Source organism: Theobroma umbraticum, unplaced genomic scaffold (genome assembly GCF_002168275.2).
Source record: "Theobroma umbraticum cultivar Fairchild unplaced genomic scaffold, ASM216827v3 scaffold_228.0, whole genome shotgun sequence".
Lineage (NCBI taxonomy): Eukaryota > Viridiplantae > Streptophyta > Magnoliopsida > Malvales > Malvaceae > Theobroma > Theobroma umbraticum.
In genome coordinates this window covers 2,227,525-2,238,943 of record NW_018397274.1, presented here as the reverse complement: position 1 = coordinate 2,238,943, position 11,419 = coordinate 2,227,525, and the positions used below count along the sequence as shown (strand labels likewise).

The 11,419-nt window shown below is 33.7% G+C and overlaps 2 protein-coding genes across 2 annotated transcripts; both read right to left on the bottom strand.

The window, feature by feature from the left end:
* Positions 1 to 1,942: 1,942 nt before the first annotated feature.
* On the bottom strand, positions 1,943 to 4,091 carry LOC110427362 (uncharacterized protein At2g39795, mitochondrial-like). Its single transcript, XM_021442850.2, has 3 exons — positions 3,737 to 4,091; positions 2,615 to 2,937; positions 1,943 to 2,264 (listed from the first exon to the last, which is right to left on the bottom strand). Exons 1-3 carry the CDS (start codon positions 3,941 to 3,943, stop codon positions 2,102 to 2,104), a joined length of 693 nt encoding a protein of 230 aa, XP_021298525.1. The 5' UTR covers positions 3,944 to 4,091; the 3' UTR covers positions 1,943 to 2,101.
* Positions 4,092 to 4,440: 349 nt separating this feature from the next.
* On the bottom strand, positions 4,441 to 7,072 carry LOC110427361 (uncharacterized). Its single transcript, XM_021442849.1, has 4 exons — positions 6,768 to 7,072; positions 5,894 to 5,943; positions 5,730 to 5,782; positions 4,441 to 5,598 (listed from the first exon to the last, which is right to left on the bottom strand). The coding sequence occupies exons 1-4, from the start codon at positions 7,010 to 7,012 to the stop codon at positions 5,146 to 5,148; spliced, it is 801 nt and encodes a 266-aa protein (XP_021298524.1). The 5' UTR covers positions 7,013 to 7,072; the 3' UTR covers positions 4,441 to 5,145.
* Positions 7,073 to 11,419: the final 4,347 nt, after the last annotated feature.

Genomic DNA, 11,419 nt, shown 5'->3' with positions numbered 1-11,419 from the left:
CCTAAGTGATCTATTGAGTGGGGTCCAATGAGTAGTGGGTCCATATCAATTTGATGGGTACAATTAAGATCATGTTAATCATTACTCTTGCAAAACATGATTTTCCAAGAATCAAGTTGTAAAGCAACAAAAAATCTCACTGTTATGACAGTTAATTATCATGGCAAAACCTCTCATTAGCATGGGATTTGGATAAAGTGACAGGGGGGAGGGAAGGGGGGCTTGTTGAAAGTGAAAGTTCCCATTTGTAAGACACGTGGCGGGAATCAGATGGACTGTCAATTCCTTGTGTTGCTCTGCCTTTATCCATGTTATTTTGCCATTAAAAAACACTGGCAACCTTTGATTTTGCCTCTCAATTAAGAAACACTTACAAAAATCTTTGGTTTGAAAGTGATGCATGCAAAACGTGGAGCTATCATTTTGGCTGAGATTAGGTGAAAAATTCAAGCAAGAAGTAAGTAGTTCCTCCTTCTCAACATCTCCCATTGTTCTTTCCCTTGTCATTTACATAATATATATTGGGTTTTGCCATTTGCTATTCTTGGTGCAAGGGCCATGTGGTCACCCCCCTTACGTTCAGTAGTTTTCCATATTGACACCAGTCTTCACCTTAATGCCTCAGCTGCCTTCTTTATGGTGTGTTGGGATCAAGTTTTAAAGTTCTACCCAATCCAAAAGGAAAAGGATTCACCTTAATATAAGTCTCCATTACTTCACATGCCAAATCAGAGTCCTCAAGGGGGGACTGCTTCACCTCTTGGGTTAATTGCAAGTGTACACTTGCTCCATTTTAGACAATGTAGAATCCTTTGAACATTGTCTTATTTGAGCTCTCTCATAAATGATGATGCTGAATTGCTGACTGCTAAGGGATTTGAATGCTCTGGTCTTGAATTTGGCCACCCTCCTTTTTGGGAGGAGGGAAGTATTACAAGTCAGACAAGACTGACGATAGAGGAGGCCTTTTTAAGGTGAATCATTCCAGAATTAAAGTCTTCTTTCCCCCTGTTCCAACAATATCTCAAGTACAATGAAAGATGATTCCCAAGATTACAGGTTTCTTGTTAGATAGATGGTTTTCCTGTTGGATTGTGAGAATGAATAGAGCAGAAACTATTTAGATAGCTTTAATCTTTAATTCTTATATGAGCTTACTAGAAACCCAAGCTCTGTCCATTTGTTATGGGAAGACTTGCACCATATTTGGTAGGGGACAAAGAAGAAGAAAGGAATGGAAGTGGAAGTAAATAATGTCTCTTTCATTCTCTTTGTTCGTTTGATAGGAGGGAAACAGAAGGGAAGAAAGAAAACGGATGGAATTACTTATTTCCCGTTCCATCCAAATCTAATCCTTCCGACATTGAAAGGAAAATACTCTTTCTATTTAACTTAATCATTTATTTACAATTTTTTACTCCTAATCTCTTTTTTTCCTTTTGATTTTCCATCCTTCATACCAAACCAAAGGAAAGAAAACAACTTTCCTTCCTCTCTTTCATCTTTCTTTCTTCACCTTTTTCCCTTCTTTCCTACTAAAACAATACTACTGTCAATAGAGGCTAGCACCGTAAAAAAGCTTATGCCTATAATCGCCTCAGGAGTTAGAATATTAAGAATATCAGAAACTCGATTAACTCGCTTTAAGAACATATTCACATTATATCTTGGTTTGACTCACAAAACCAAACCAAAAGTTGAGCTGTGTAAGTAACCAGCCGCTAGTAGGCTCAGTTTCAACATGAACAAAAACGAAAATCATATGATCTATAGTCAACCTGTGATTTCATGCTTTTCAAATCAAAACATCTACCTGTTATTCATCCAAGTTGGAAATGGATCTAAATACTAACTACTATACGGCCATCTTCTTTCTCCTACTCATTCAAAGCTTGGCTTTGTCATTTTTTCATTAATAAATTCATCAGATAGCATCATAGGATTACAGGAAGCTAATTTCATCTCCAATCAAACTTAATGCAATCTCTAGTAATATAGGCAGGTAGGCATATTTGTATGCATAGATAAAATCAGAATAGCAACTAATCTTCTCAGTAACTAAAATAGAAATAAATCAGCAGGAACACAGCAAAACATATCTCTATTTCTTCTCGATAAAAGATTTGACAATTCCCAACCATCTAATGAACTCAGTTTTATCTTTGTTCTTCATGTGTTCATGCAAGAAAATAGCAAGTTCATCATTTATACCCCTTTCCTCCAAGAATTCATAAAGTGCGTCCTGCATTTCATCATCCAATTCCCTGTAAGGACCAACCAAATTTGCTGGTTAGAATAACTTAAACCACAATGAAGACATACTCAAAGAAACAAGCCAATAACTCCCTAGTCTACTAAATGGTGAGAAACAATACAAAAAGAAAGATGCTTACTAACCATATACCTGCTAATCTAAAGATTTAACTTGAAAAGACAAAAAAGGGAAAACCAAAATAAACTAAAGGAAGCAAAGGTGGAGTCATATTATGATTGCACAAGGTATTTTATTGAATCAGTCATAATAATTTTAAAACAAACAAAGTCTTTTTTTTTTTTTGTTTCGATTCTCAGCTATCTAATGAACCAAATATAGCAAACAAATAAAACAACATACTTGAACTCAGGACCAATGTAAGGCTGAGCTGGTGTCCTATTATGCCCACGAACAAAAAGGTTTTTAATCACAATGGCATCTGGCCAAGCTGAGCACATGATCTCCAAGACATTACTATCATCCCCTTTAGATATGTTAACAATAAATGTTATATGAAGCTGCACTTTATCCCCTACTCTTTCTGAATCAGAGACAGGAATGGACCCATCAAACATCGTTGCTTCAATTCTAATATCTTCTTTCTCTCCAAATTTTCTTTTCAATCTAATCCATTGCTCTCCTGGTCTGTCATCAACTATAAAAGAATTGAATCTGGTGATAGGCTGCAATTCAATAGTTAGAATTCCAAATGAGAAAGAGTTATTTAGTTCAGATGGAAAACAAGGTAACAGTATACCATCCAATCATAGATATCTATACTCACAACAACCAAGCAATCCAATAGGATATGAAACAGTAAGTCATTTCAAGAACTATTTTTCGTTCTCAATTGGACAAACTATTGCTAAGCTTCCATTGAACATATCCCATGCTTCTAGGAAAGATAAGAATAGAACATGATACAGTAGGGGTCCTTTGGTTTTGAAGAGTGGTATTCATTTGTCATCTCCACTTTACTCTATATACAATCAATGAATAAGGTAAATAATTAAGTTTTAAAGCCTTTGTTTTCCAACTTTTCTAGCAAATTAGACACCTACTCTACTATAACTAAGTTTGGAGATTCTTGTTTTCCCAATTTCTCAAATTTAGTTATTTACCTTGTTTCATTGACCATATTATTATAAATATTTGACCAATGACTACCAAAATAACATTTTGAAACTTGAAATATATTGCTGCCTTCCCAGTTTACATTTAATTCCAAATGAAATCAAATTAAGATCCTTTGTTTATATTCTTAAAAATACATTTTCTAAGAGTGTAATATAACAACTAACTGCGATCAGAAGTAACCATCTTCTACAGGCATTTTCTTTTTAATAGTAAAAGAAAAAACCCATTTTTAATATCAAATTTATTAAATATACAAGTACAACTTTTAATAGAACCAGGAATCCAAGACCCATTTTTGCCCCAACGGAACGAAAATAAGAAAAACCCAGAAAGCAAATAGAGTACCTGTTTGGGAGGGCATCGTTCGTGCTCGTATTGGATTTCGTTACGAAGGAGCCTCAAAATGTTACCTTGAAATGCAGCTTTCCGCATGTCGGAGATGTAGTTCCTGGAGGTGAACAGGGAGGTGGGTTCAGGGTGTTGATGAAGAAGTAGGGCTTTAAGATAAGGAGAAGAAAGGGTTTTTCTTGCAGGTCGGATTAGCCACGCCATCAATGCTGGAGTACTGGTTCGTCTTTGCCTTTGGTGATGGATTTGCTAGGGTTTAAGATGTCGGAGCGGGGAGGTTTAAGCTGTTGTTCTAGTGTGGCCTGAGAACCTATCAGCTCCGGACAAACACGCACTACTATCGTTTTTTTTTTCCCCCTCTAATTACCCAAATAAATAAATGATAAATATATAGGTTAATTAAAAAAATTAGAAAAGAAAATATACATCCCAATGCCCCTCCCCTTTTTTATTTAAATAAAAAAATATATAATTCATGACCAGGGAAAGGAATTTCAATTATCATTCATTCTCTCTTATATATAAATATATTTTATAATTTTTCTTAGAATTGTGCCTGTTCCTTAATATTTTCACAACTCAAATAAAGCCTATATCTAATGGAGTCATTCATAAATCACAAATGCATAGAGGTATATCACTAAAACAGAATTGAAGATTCTATGATGCTAAAGGGTTCCTCCTCCAATGTATGTAGTTGAACATAAACTCCTGCCTCTGATGTTCACATCCTCATGAGTCAAGCTCTTCTAATCTAACCTCATACACTACACATTTTGGTTACATGTGCACGCGCACAGGGGCAAGAGAAGCACCTGCAACAGCCTCACACCTCAAGCACTCATCTGATAATCTCCATGAGACTATTTGGCTACACCTCCAAGATGATACACATGATTTCATCTATTAATACAACATCTTACGTTTCGTTTGCTTCCGCAATATGCATGTATGGAACTAATAGTTGTACAAGCCCAGTTTGAACTAGACAAAAGATAGAAGGATCAGAGGCATGAAGCAGAAAAGAGGACGTCTTTTTCAGGGTTCGAATCCCGAAACTCAACTAATGAACAAAACAGGCAATATGCTTTGCAAAATCTACTTTCCAAACAGTGGCCTTGATCAGGAGCAGACAAGCTCTGTGATACAGTATTTCTTACATATCAGAAGCTGGGAAAAGATTTTCTCATGGTGAGAGAGGGATAAAATTTATGCAAATCTACATCCCTTACAAGCAATTGAACTGTTAACACACCTTCATCACCAATGCCTCTGCAGAGTGGCAAGCACCCGTTATATCCTTGGGCAAAATGGACTAGGTACAGGAGGTGTTTAATTAGTTATAAAAAGAATCTTGTAAACAATTAAACAGATGTTCTTTTACCAGAAATGCTCTTTCATCATTTTTAGGCATCTTGAGAAGGTTTCTGGTTCTCACCCTTCTGATCCTTTTGGGAACCATCGGAAACAGGTGCTGCACTTCGTACTTTTCCTTGATCAAAGCTTGGTGTTTGTTCAGTGGATTTTTGTTTTGCAAGCTTGTCCTGCCCCAAAGTACTGCTTGACTCTGATGTACTTTTGGCTTCACCTGGTTCACTAGCATTCTGCTGGCTTTTAGTTATGCTGCCTGCTGATTGTTTCTTTGATTCAACAACAATTTCCTTTACTGCCTCCTCCAGTTTACCTAGTCTCACTTTTACCTCTAAAAGCTCTGTATCAGTTCCACCCTTATTATCTTCAGTTGCAGTTAGTTCCATCTCTTTAGCTTTCTCCTCTTCTTTTTGCTTCTTTTTCTCTTCTTCTTCTTCTTCTTGCTTCTTTTTTGCTTCTTCTTCTTGCTTCTTTTTCTCCTCCAGCTCCTGAGGTGAATGAAATAAGCTTTAGGTGGAAGAAAGTGAGAAATTAGGGATAGAAAGAGACAACATAAATCAAATAATCATGAAAACTTATGCAAAGCAGAAAGCATAAACATCAAGGAAAAATTAGTTACCGCTTCCATTTTTCTCATTTCATAGCGAGCATATTGAGCCACCAAGTAAACAGCTGTGACAAAACAAAAAAATAAAAAAAGAAGTGTTTTTTTAGATACCAGCACCAAACCAATAGGCAATCCAATTAAAAATTGGCAGATGTTAAACTTGTTAGTTGTGATACCCAATGAAGGCATGCAGGCAAAGAAAAGCTGTACCAGATGGAAATCTATCCTGAAAGAACATAAAGACATGTAAGAATAAATTCCAACAATGGCAGAAAGATGCCAGGAAGCTAACTGAAGAACCAATTATGAGATAAGTACATGCTTTCACTTCATAAAAATTATTTTGAAAGATCCCCCACTCTAAGCTTACAAAAAATGCCTAGTTCAAGAACTCTATGAGCATGCGAGGACTGAAACTCATCCAGAGTATTGAACAAGAACAAGTATGTCTGCTTAGCAAAAAAAAAGAACAAGAATGTCTGATGCAGAAAGGAAGTAGCAGATTCTAATTTCACAGTTGCTATATCACAAGAAAGTTTGCATTCAATGGAAGAAAACTAGGATGCATATATATGATATTCTGGTCGTCAAATATGATAAAATTTGCTCCCTTAGGAAGCTTATGTATCATCAACTTGAAACCAGCGATGAAGCCATCAAACAATAAATTTCATGCAGGTATGTCGCTACTTAAACCAAATTGATCCCATTGAGTTTTCCAATGACAACAACCAGAATAAGCTTAACAGCAAATGTGGAAATCAGGAGCACAACATATTGCACTCATATCACATATTTTGCCTGCTAAGGAACTTACATGCTTCATTAATTTTCCTCATTACAACCAATGCCGAAACAGGAGGTAGCCATTTTAAGCATCAAATTCACAATAAAGAAGGCGAACACTTAAGAAGGAAACATGTTCGAAGAAATGCCAAATACAACTCAAACCAAGAATCAGTCCAACAAATCCTAAAACCCATTTTTAAAAAAACAAAAAAAATTCAAACCCAATTAAAAAATCGAACAAATTAAAAAAAAAAGTGATACCCAAATTTCTTTTTCTTTGGAGGATGAGTGAAGAGGATCTTAGCAGCAGTCATGAAGTCGAGATTATCAAGTTGACGATACGACTCGTGGTGAGTGCTGACATTTGATCCAATGCTGCCATCAACGTTGTCCTTGTTCTTGTTGTTGTTGTTGTTGCCGTCTTTGGTGCTACTACAAAATGGTCTTGCTCGAAGGAGGTTGAAATGGGTTGAGAATCGAGCACAGGCAGTTCTGGCGCGAATCATTGTCTTTTGTCAATTTCCGCTCTCAAGCCATGCAGTTATATATAGTGTACTGTTCTTCATTTCTTGAGAATGGAGAGGGAGTGTATCTCTGTCCAAAGTGGCTTATTTGTCTTATAATTTTTTACCCAAATTGTTACTTATAATCTATCTTCTTTATAATTTTTAAAAGCCATAATATTTAAAAAAAATTTAAACTATTTATAAAATTTAAATAAATTTTTATTTTTTATTATATTTAATTAAACCCTACACTTTTATATAAAATTAAATATGTCTTTTAATTAATTATCATTATTTAAAACATCACTTGTTATTTTTTATACTATGTGTGGTGGCATCATTATATTTGATGTTTTAACTAACTATTATTAGTAATAAAGATTTATTTAATTTAAAATAAAAATATAAAAATTTGATTATACATAATATAATAATAAAAGTTTATGAAATTTTTTAAAAATAATTAAAAAAATTTAGATCTTATGTGTTTTTAAAAATTAATTCCTATAAAAGTAAAACATATTATACTCTAATAAACATTAAGGATTTTAAGTTGGAACAAGTTATGTTTGGATTGTTTCAAATTTCAAATCATTTTGGATTGAATGATTAGTTTGAATTCATGCTATTTTCAATTTTGAATGGTTCAAATTTACCTATATACAATTTCATCTGTTTCAAATTGAAAGTCAATTTTAATTTTTTAAAATGCTTCAAAATAATATTCACTGTTTTAAAATAATAAACATTTTTCAAATGTTGTTTTGCAGTGAAATCTTAATTTTAGACAAGACCCTCCAGTTTTCATGTCTCTTTAATTTCTAAAATTTGTATCATTTAACAAATGAATATTTAATTTAAATGAAAGAAATAACAGATTTGCAGTATATGAATTTAGGTAATTGATTTTGTTTTTATTAGTTTATAATCAAATTTATCCATACATACATAATATTAAGAACTTTGACTCAATTTTCAATTAGATTTGCATTAAGAGTAAATTCCTTTTATAGATGAAAATTTTCTTTTTTTTGAAAAATTCATAAATATAGATAATAAGAATTCTTGATGTACATTGATTCTAAGTGAGAATGTAATTCATTTAATAAATTTTAATTAAGAGACATAAAACGAATTAATCCAAAAGTTTTCATGTCAACTTGATCAATACGACATCATTACTAGTCAATGTACGTCATCTTAGCCAAATGTCATGTCAACTCAATCAATACCACAGTAGCAACTTTAATAAAGAACTTTTAATGGTGTAAATAAATAAATTTATATTAACAAATTTTGAAAGTATAAGAACTCGATTTATAAGTATTATAATAGAGAGGTTAAATTTTTTTTTTAAAGTAATAGGGAGATTAAAGGTAACATTTTGATATAGTATAATGACTAAATATAAAATTTGACATTCATTAAAAATTTTTTATGTAATTAATATTTTAGAAGGTAATTTTTCCTATTAATAAATATATTGTTTTATATTTATTGATTAAATCATTTAATTATACCTTATATCTAAAAAATTATATATTAATATTTTACAAATTGTTATATTTATTCAATATTCAAATTATTATTATTAATTGTTATGGTTATTTTATTATTTAAAATAAATTTATATATAATTTTTATGTGATACCAAACACAATGACCTCTAATCCTTAATGATTAATAATTGTTAGCAAAGTATGATAGTCTTAAATCATCCATAATGAAATTAGCAAAGTATGCATTTGGTTTTGATTAGTGGGCACGTGTGATTTATTACAATAACAGTTTATATTATCTTTCATTGGTGAATGTAAGCAAATGGTATTCACTTTGTGTCAAATGTTTATTAATGTTTGTGTTCTTAAAAGGAATGATCTAATGTAAACGTTAGTCCATGCCAACATTTTATAGTGTCAAATTTAATTAAGGCTAACAATGTTAATTAAGAAATCTCTCGCATAATCGCATTAGAGTTTAATGCTTAAAATTAAAAAAAATATTTGAAAAAAAGGATTCAAATTGTTCACTTTAGATAAATCAGCACTAACCAATGAACTAAATGCTCGAATGTGAATTTAATGTTTAAGATTCAAGATTTAGAATTATATGCACACGATAAGGTTACTACACTAAAGTACACTACTAAGCAAAAAACCTTACCTTTGTCTCTTCATTGAGGCGGATCTGGCAAAGGATCCTCCTTCACTAGGCGGTTTTCATGAATCCTTACCAAATGAGAAAACATGATATAAACGAGTACATTCAAGCATTAAAGAAACCTTTGATAGATCTTGGCAGAATATTGAGACTAGGCACATTTCACACTTAAAACCAGAAGAGAATGTGTACTACTCCTATTGCAATATGCTCATTAGCGGTACCCATGCTACTGGATTGGAGAATGATAATACTGAGGAGGATGGAGAGTTTATTTATGAATTTGATTCTGATAATGAAACCACTTGGAAGCATACTCCGATTGTGAAGTTGCCAGGTTATGATATTAGTTATACTTATCTGTTTAATAGGATCAAGCAATTATGGTCATTACAGAGAGAGTTTCAAATGGTAAACTTGGACAATGGATATTGTTGCGTTTAGTTCAGCAACCAATTTGATCATTTTCATGTTCTCATTGATGGCCATGGATCATTGCAGGACATTACCTCTCCATTAAACATTGCTCTCCAGGATTTAGATCAAAAGAAGGAACTGTGGACTCCGTTGTGCCATGGATGTTATGGAAATTGCCCAAGAAACAACAAAGATAAAACTCAGAGAAATTAAGCAAACAAAAAACACAAGAATTTACGTGGTTCGGCCTCTTGCCTATGTCCATGGAGTGAAACTATTCTTATATTATTGAGAAATTAAAGTACAATAAATTGACCTCTATGGCTCCCCAAACCAACCCAAGATCCCTTGCACACTCTTTCTCAATAACCTCCCAAGAACACTCACCCAAACCACTCTAGCTCCACCTAGAGCAAAAGACAGAGTTACAAAGTGTTATTTCTCTAAGACTCTCAAAGCATTACTACAATTCTAAAGCATAGAAATCCACTTTTATAGTATAAAAGTCCAAAGTAGAATGTGATTAGGACTCTATGTGGATAAGAAGTTTAAAACTATACAACTACTTAATATTGTACATAAACCAAAATTCTAATCAAATAAGATATAGAATTCTAATCAACCTAAAACTCAACAAATCTCCACCTTTGACTTAAATTCAAACTCCTTAAACTTCTTCCCCCAGTCGCACCCAATTGCATCTTCCTAACTCCACCTACTTTCCAACACTTTGAACAACTCTCCAAGCACAAGACTTTTCAAATCATTGGCCTTTATAATTACCATGACTACATATACCGAATCAAGCATGGTCCAACACTTGATTCCACAAAACGACCAATGCACCTATGCAGCCATCAAGTCAATGGCATTAATTAACTTCGGAAAGGGACCTTGACGACCCTTCCAATTCACCACTAGCAAGATTTTTCATCTTTTCACCATCGTCTACACCATGGGAACTTTTCATCACCTCCTCGACAAATGAAATCTCACTTTGGTAGCTACCATCTCCTGTGCACTGTTCCCATCCCTTCAAGGCCTCATATTCTAGACGATATAAGCCATTATATAAATTCCCCCTCATCAGGACCATGTCGTCTTGTGTGACTTTTACCACTCCATCGCAAGCTGAATATCCATAACTTTGAGAGTCTAACAGGCTCAATGATATTAGATTCTTACGCATCTCTGGGACATAAGCCACACCACCCAAAGAGCGCTCAACCCCATCAAACATTTTGATTTTTACTACTCCAAGACCCATGACTTTCACTATTGACTTATTACCTAGAGTCAAATTCCCAGCCACCCCTTCTTGAAGTAAATCAAAACAATCCTTTTGATAACATATGTGAGTGACACAAGCAGAATCTAAATACTAATAAGAATTTGCATCTATATTCTTTGAGACTATAAGGACATCACAATCATCACCTTCAGCAACGAAAGCACACTCATCTTTGTTCTCGTTACTTTCATCCCCTTTTGTAGGACAATCCCTTTTAATATGTCCATACCCTTTGCATTGAAAGCAAAGAACATTATTGGATCTAGACTTGCCACCCTTAGATCCCTTATTGGTTGACTTCCTCCTACGAACCTCAGTTACCAATACCGAGCCACTTGGATTTCTATCCCCTTTCTTACTTTTCTTTCGGGCTTTACGAGACATTAATGTTGCTTGTACTTATTCTAACACTATTGTATCCATCCCACATATTAGAGATTCTACAAATACCTCATAGGAGTCTAAAAGCAAAGCTAGGAACAACGGTGCCTTTTCCTCTTCCTCCACCTTCACATCAACCTTCTTCAACTGATCAATGA